The sequence below is a fragment of the Periophthalmus magnuspinnatus genome, chromosome 13 (genome assembly GCF_009829125.3).
Source record: "Periophthalmus magnuspinnatus isolate fPerMag1 chromosome 13, fPerMag1.2.pri, whole genome shotgun sequence".
Classification (NCBI taxonomy): domain Eukaryota; kingdom Metazoa; phylum Chordata; class Actinopteri; order Gobiiformes; family Gobiidae; genus Periophthalmus; species Periophthalmus magnuspinnatus.
This window is the reverse complement of record NC_047138.1, coordinates 7,945,469-7,953,305: the sequence shown is the minus strand read 5'-3', so window position 1 is coordinate 7,953,305 and position 7,837 is coordinate 7,945,469. Positions and strand designations below refer to the sequence as shown.

Here is a 7,837-nt window from a genome sequence, read left to right as displayed (position 1 = left end):
CCATCTAGAGGATCTCTTTGGAAGAACAAAACAAAACACAAGTGAATTAAGTGGTACAGTTTATTTTATCATTTAGATTAAACTTTTGTGCAAACACATGACATTTTCTTAATCAAAACAGGGCGGCCCCATACATGCCCAAAAATCTGAAAATATGCTGTTGGTAAATAACGTGACATCCTTTCACCAATAATACTCTCATGCAGTTATAACACAAACCATTGACAAAATGCAAACCTTATGCCTGATTGATTACATAAGAATCTTTAATTACTGGCAGACCATATGTAGCCTTAGATTGTTTTGTAAGATGCAAAGAATTATGACCACATGATGTCAATGAATACTACTGTCCCTTATTATCCCTGAAGCTTTGGTTAAAATATACTGCTGCAGCCCTCAGAGCAGATTCTAGGTTCTGTCCTGTAGCCAGATTAAAGCGCAAGTTTATGTCGGAGGGTCCATGTGAAATAAGCCCCCATCGCCACCATGAGCACGGAAAGGACAGCCAAGCACACGATCACTGCGACCACGGGGCTGCTGTACTCATCCTCTGACACCACACCTGCAATATACAGCCATTACACAATGTTTCCTGAGAGATATGAAGTTACACAAACAACAAGAGCAGCTTGTTACCTTGCTTAGATGAACTGCTTAAATCAGCTGCAATGAAAACAAAGTTAAGAAAAAAATAAAATAAAACACAGTTTACAATGAGCAGCTATCTCATCAGTACTCACAAGCAGCTTGCTGGCCCACAACAATGGGTGGTGAGGTGACTGTAGCACTATTCCCATACTCATCTACCGCTCTTCGTCTTCTTCCAATAGGAGTGTTACAGTTCTGCTCAGAGTTATAGCAAAGACACATTATATTATCCAAATGAACTGTATGGTGGCCTAATCAGGACTGAGTTGAAGTTGTGACTCACGGGTAACATGCTGGCACACATGGACACATTACAAAGTCTTGTGATGCAGTGCAGGTAGAATCTGGACACTTTCAAGTTTTTATGCTCCACAAATCGAAAGGCCTCAAATACAAAGCGCGCAGTCTGAGACTCTCCATTCTCAATCACTTTTGTTTGAGGATCTCGGGGACAGCTGATTTGGTAAAAGAACAAAAAAATGTTTCAATTAGCCTAAATATGCTGCTTTAAAACTGGCTACCACTCATATGTACCGTATTTTCCGCACTATAAGGCGCACCTAAAAGCCTTTAATTTTCTCAAAAACCCACAGTGCGCCTTATAATCCGATGCGCCTTATATATGGATCAATATTGGTCAATTATGACACCCGTAGTCAGGAGGCGTCGCTGAAGTAATAGCGGTAATAACCCTTTAAGGACTGAGCACACTATGGGCCAGTATAGCTCACCTAGACCTAGACTTTTATTATTTTTTAGCCATAAAAATCATGTTAAACGAAGTATCAGCATTTGCTGCATTTTTTTCCACACAACTACTTCTATTTTACACATCCATCCGTATTTTTTCTTTTACGCGTCGAATAAATGAGTGAAAATCCCCGCAGCACCGCGCTCTCATTCAACACCTTCAGGACAACAGAGGCAGATTACCGTAATGACGGTAAAATATTTAGATAGCCCCATGTCTCGGCTTTGAGACGCTGTTTGAATTTACATGAGAGCACAACTGGGCGCGGAGTTACGCTGCTGGAAAGTCCGCAGCGCGAGTCTAACGGCGACGACAGGATCCGACGCTATAGGGATAACGGGGAGACAGGGAGACGGCGCCGGGCGACATACGCCACAATCTGCCAATGGATTGCGGATGCCTGGGCTGATATATCAGTCTCAACTGTGGTCCGAGCTTCACGAAGGCAGGAATTGTCACTGAACTGTTAAGACAACAGCAACGACACGGATAATGGCGATTTTGAGGAGACGGAATCGTGCACTTTGAATGAGCTCGACCAACTGTTCAACTCAGACACTGAAGAGGAAGAACTCGACGGATTCGTGAATGAGGAATGAACTGAAAAAGTGAGGCTTTACGTGTTTCTTTCACGTGTTTACAACTAAACAAGGCTGGGAGATATTGTGACTATGGACATTAACGTTTGAACAACGTTGAGTTATTGTTATTACGTTGCACTATTTCGAGAGTTACTATATTGTGAATGCATTAACTTGTTTTGTGAGTTTGACTGACTTATCTGACATTCCCTTTAGCGCAGCTCCATCTCGTGGATGCGTAACACAACCCCAGATACTACAGTAGTTTATATTCTATGCGCCTTATAATGCGGTGCGCCCTATATGTGAAATTTGTTTTAAAATAGGCCATTCATTGAAGGTGCGCCTTATATTCCGATGCGCCTTATAGTGCGGAAAATACGGTACCACTTAATAATAACTACACACTAATTAGCCTTTATAAAGCATAAATGAAAAAGTACTTTTAATTTTGTCATGATGGATTCATCCTTAGTAACTGCTTGGTTAGGAGTTCGGGCTCAGTGTTAATGAAGTAGTGACTAAGCTGAATCATTTTTGATAAATTGTTTGCTCATTATGAATTAAGCCTTTGGTCATTCTTTATTGAGGCTCTAAAAACGTGTAGTTATTATGAAGTATAACACAAGTGTTGAACCACAACTTACCCAACAAAAAGGTTATAACCATTTGTAGCATTGTCATACACATCAACTGTTGCAAAGCACTGGTCGAGCAGCACATTAAATCTGTCAACACAAAGACATTTGGTTTGAATTCTATGGACACTGAAGCTAAAGTACTAATGAAATATATACGGCACATATTATTCCTATACAAACCTGTTTGACAGATTGGTAGCTCTAACTTCAACCCAAATTTGTTCCTTTAAGTTAACTCCTGTCGCTGGAATAATAAGAGGTGTATTGTAGCTGGAATTCTGTAAAGAATAAATATACTCAAAATTACATCTACATCACAGGAGTTTTGGTTACCTTTCCTACTGTGACTTTACAAGTGACAAACAATAAGGATTTGTATTTGTTGTGGCACTCCCTCAGATAAGATTTAGTTTTAATTTGTGTGGTATATTCTTTGAAAATACCAGATTTCTGCATTATTTAATGTTGTCCTTTCAATTATATTAACTTCAAATTACAAATCAAATGCTACATTTAGACAGTTAATACCATTACTCTTAGTACTAACTCTACTCTTTCTTGAGTACAATTTTTGGTTACCTCTGGTTTTAGTCGTAAATAGCATAATCTAAAAATAAAATGTAAAAGTAGTCCTTACTGTAAATAGACTCATATTCAGAGTGCTGATAAAACTTCCATTGTTGTCGTTTATGGCGAGGTTGACTCCAGCTCTGAAAGAGAGAGAACTTCACTTAATCTACTTTGTTTTCTCTGTTGCAGATTTGGGTTGCGAGCTCAGGATACTCACACGGCCATCTCTGTGTTGTTGAGCACGTACTGCAGGGGGTACATGCAGGAGTACATGTAGGTTATCAATGGTCGGTAGGTAATCATACCTGTAGCAGGGTCAGAGGACTCTACTTTCCCTGAGATGTTCACATGCTGTATATTTGAAAACTGCGAAAAGGCTCCAGTCCCAACTTCATTATCAATCTGTTGATAGACACAGTGTCAAAACTTGTCAATGTGAACACCGGCATTTGTAAGTTCAATTCCAATACCCGGAACACATTGTTGCAGGCTTCAAGAGAATTTTGATGTATGGACAATCTGAATTTTAACACCGGGGGGTTGGCAGATAAGTCTGCTGTCCCTGTACATTGACTGTCATTCTTTCCATTGAGGATCATCAGACTTTCGTTGTAGTTGGCGTTGTAAATGGGGCAAAGCAAGATGCTCAGGTCCATAAATTGTGTTCCACATACCACCGTAATGTCAGAGTTTTCTGTCAAGCCAAGCCAAAAATTAGATCAAATACAACATATGAAATTCACATAACTTAAATGATTACATACGCGGGGGTCTGTTTGTGTTGCTATTGATACATCCCTCTGGAATAAATTGAGCATCCGTTCTTACAATTATGAAAAGCAGACACACAAGTATGACAGCCTTCATGGTTGCAGGCTTGAACCTGTAAAAAAAAAAATATTAATAAGAATATTAAAGGCAATGGCAGAGTTTAAACTGTTCATATAACACAAAAATGAAACTCACCAGAAAGTGGATATGTTGCTATATCTGATGCTGATGTGATGGAGAGCATGGTTTTTATACAGTGCCTGGAAGGGTCAGGAGGGAAGTCTGTGAAGACAATGCTGTAATCAGATCTGGGCCTTTTCACGGCGCAGTAAAGCAGCACTTCAGTAAAGAACAAATAGATAATAACAATGATAATAGCAATATTGTTGATAGTTATGTGTTGTGTGATTGTATTTTTTAAACAACTGTTTTATAGTTACCATTTAAGGTGATTGTTACTATGCAATACTGGATAATTGATCTAAATATTATGATGGTATATATATATATATATATATATATATATATATATATATATATATATATATATATATATATATATATATATATATATATATATATATATATATATATATATACATATACATATATATATATATGTACTATATATATATATATATATATATATATATATATATATGTACTATATATATATATATGTGTGTGTACTGCTCTGATTATGTATATACATACATAATCAGAGCAGTACAAACACATACTACACAGTAGTAACAATCACCCTGATAAACATTCCTTAAATGGTAACTATAAAACAGTTGTTTAAAAAATACAATCACACAACACATAACTATCAACTATCAACAATATTGCTATTATCATTGTTATTATCTATTTGTTCTTTACTTATATATATATATATATATATATATATATATATATATATATATATATATATATATATACCTTTTACTGTTACAAAAAGGGAGCATTCAAGACAAATATAGTTAAAAAATATAATATATGATAATTTCTCAGCTGTGCTTAGAGATACTCTACATAGATATCGCTTAAACTCTGTTACTAGAAACCAAACATCATTCCTCTGGTTTGGTGAATGGAAATGATGTTACTTAGTGTTAAACTCCATGTTACTTTTGGGAAGGTTACTTAGGAAACAGCAACGTCAAAAGAGCTGGATCAGCGATCTTATCCAAATCATTGTTTTTAAAAAATCCTTTATGAGATAAACGTTCCAGGATTGTCCGTGGTGAATGCAGCTTTTGTAACAGATCTGTTTTTGTTATGGCCTCGGGGTGTAAACTCTAAATAGACATTTTGCGCGCTTGTTTTGTTAAGTGCAAATAATAGACACACCTATCTGAGAGAAATCCCTGGTCTTTTGTGCATCATCATTACGCCCATGGTCCCAGAAGAACAGGACCAACAATGCAACAGGAGGACGCTGCATGGAAACGCTGCCTGATGGATTACTGCAGGAGTATCCTGTGTCAAATGCCAGTTATAATCTCCTTTGTCCACTAAAATAATAAGTGCTTGTGACTTCAGAGTAATAATCAGAACATGGACTTGTACATTTAGTCACCTTTGGGAAAGCCTGCGCAAGAGTTTAGAACAGGCCCCACGTCATATTTGAGTCCAGAGTCAGAGCAAATGAGCAACTGGTTAAGTCACAAAGAAAGTGGACGAATTTCTTGACACAGCTACTAAAGGCACTGGTTAGTCTGCTATTAGAATTCTGACTAAAAAACCCTTATTGTTGTTATTAGTTTATTCGCATGAGAACGTCATTAATGGATGGACATGAGGCACAATATTGTAGCTTTGGTTTAAGTTCAAACTCTTTTTCCCATAAAATAAAACTCACAAAGATATGCATATTCAAACAGACACAAGAGGAGAGGCGGGAGCGTGTTGTCCAAGGACATGTTGGCTGGAGCAGGGATTGCTGGGAGCCCACTGAGCCAAAATATATGACTCAATTATGCCCCAAAACACATATGTGTGCAGTAGCGTGTTCAAACTATGTCCAATCTGACCAAATATAACACTATTAAAAATGTAACAAAATATTACATCTTAAATCGATGTTTGAAATGTTCCCTGTCAAAAACTGTCAAATTTCAAACAGGGAAAGAATTAATCAGCATCATATTTAATGTTTTATGTCCATAAAGTGGGGATTCCGAAGGATCGTTTGACGGAGTGTATGTCCTACTGGTGGGACCCATACTATGTGTTTGCTAAGTTGAACCAGATAAACAAGTTTCCAACAAAAGAGGCAAACGTATTCAAACTGTATATGACTATTTGGTTCTGAGACTTATTCATATTTCTACTAAAGAAATGAGTTTTTGTCACATTTCTGCTGCATATTTCAGTCTTACAATACACTGATTTTGACATATAGAATAGAATAGAATTAGGTTCATTATGATATAGGTCTATATTTGGTATTTTGCTTGAATATTGACATATAGACTATACTATATCAACAGTGGGACTCCACACGGTCAACTCTCAGTACACACAGAAACAAAAACTCAGAACAAACTCAGACAAGAATAAAGTATGTTCACGAGGATGTGGTTTAGAGGGCTTGAATGGAAATGAAAGGACCATGCGTATTATCTTTAACAGTTAAGATTTTTATGATTTGCACATAGAGTGTCAAACGTATTTACATCAGATACTAACTGATACTAAAATCTGTATCATAATTAGATCGATAGTAAAAAAGTCACATTCACGGGACGGAAAAGAAACATTTCCTGAATAACTTTGGAATGAAACTGAGCTGTATCAAAACAACTATAAGATAACTTAGACTAGTATACGTCCATGGACCACTATGGAACCTACCTGGACGACTGAGGGACTACACAGATATAAGGCCACAGGGGAATATATAAGAAAGTACTACTGCTTAAAGTTAAAAGTGACATCCTACTGTCTAAATAAAGAGTACTTTTAATCATCGTTGTGGTATCAGAATTGGTTTTGCATATACTTTATTGTTACAACATAGCTATTACAAGGATTGCAATGAAAGAATCCCACTATTTATATAAAAAAGTAGAAGTAGAAGTAGTAGTGTAGGCTTTATCACAAATAATAACATCATCTTGTTTAAATGACAGCTTTACCAGCCCTTTTCTCACAAACTGAATGTTAGGTGACCACAAAATGTACTTTATTGTTTACAGTATAAATAAGTATAAAAATTGCTACTCAAACTCAAATATGTTCACATTGCTATAAGTATCTATGCCTTCCACTAATATCAAATGTGCAAAGGGTATTAGAGGAGTTTAACAGGACAATATCTTCTTTCAGTCAACACAGTTCTAATAACACCATGTCCCACTGGGATAGTATCACGACCAGCAGTTTTGAGGTGGAGCTCCATTATTTAAGGTTACTTTGGAATAGAATCGTGCAACACTGCAAATTGAAATCAAATACCAGGTTTGATATAACATTTAATTATGAGAGGATGACCCATTTGGGATGAAATTCGACCTGTTCTACTTTGACCTGACGATACAAGCAAGCAAGACAGAATGCATGCATGTGAATGGGACAAAATGCATCTTTAAAGGTCTTATATTACACAAAATGACTTCTTGTGAGCTTTAAGACATTATGATGCTGTTACCTCCTCAAAAACATACCGTTCATTCACACATGTTTGAGTAGTCCTCGTTTATTAGTCTGTCCACGTTTTCAAAGCTCAAAACACCCTGCCCACTTTTGACTCTAAGTGCTACTAAACCTTCTTTGTTGTGGCACTTCTGGTTAAGTGGTTATCTCCATTCACTCCACTCATTCAGAATTTGAGAGAGGTTTTGTTGCTAAAATATGATATGAAA

General features: G+C 36.7%; 1 protein-coding gene across 1 annotated transcript; it reads right to left on the bottom strand.

Annotated features, from left to right (window-relative positions):
* Positions 1-142: 142 nt before the first annotated feature.
* On the bottom strand, positions 143-5,369 carry si:dkey-4p15.5 (zona pellucida-like domain-containing protein 1). Its single transcript, XM_055226187.1, has 12 exons — positions 5,364-5,369; positions 4,161-4,225; positions 3,959-4,077; positions 3,665-3,888; positions 3,412-3,596; positions 3,262-3,334; positions 2,805-2,902; positions 2,631-2,711; positions 935-1,106; positions 744-846; positions 640-666; positions 143-565 (listed from the first exon to the last, which is right to left on the bottom strand). Exons 1-12 carry the CDS (start codon positions 5,367-5,369, stop codon positions 435-437), a joined length of 1,284 nt encoding a protein of 427 aa, XP_055082162.1. The 3' UTR covers positions 143-434.
* Positions 5,370-7,837: the final 2,468 nt, after the last annotated feature.

What these genes read in the sequence shown, in the direction of transcription:
- si:dkey-4p15.5 (XM_055226187.1), bottom strand. An exon ending in AACAACACAGAGATGGCCGT is followed by an intron (nt 3,335 to 3,411) that starts GTGAGTATCCTG and finishes TCTCTCTTTCAG; the next exon opens with AGCTGGAGTCAACCTCGCCA. An exon ending in TGTGTGCCAGCATGTTACCC is followed by an intron (nt 847 to 934) that starts GTGAGTCACAAC and finishes AACTCTGAGCAG; the next exon opens with AACTGTAACACTCCTATTGG.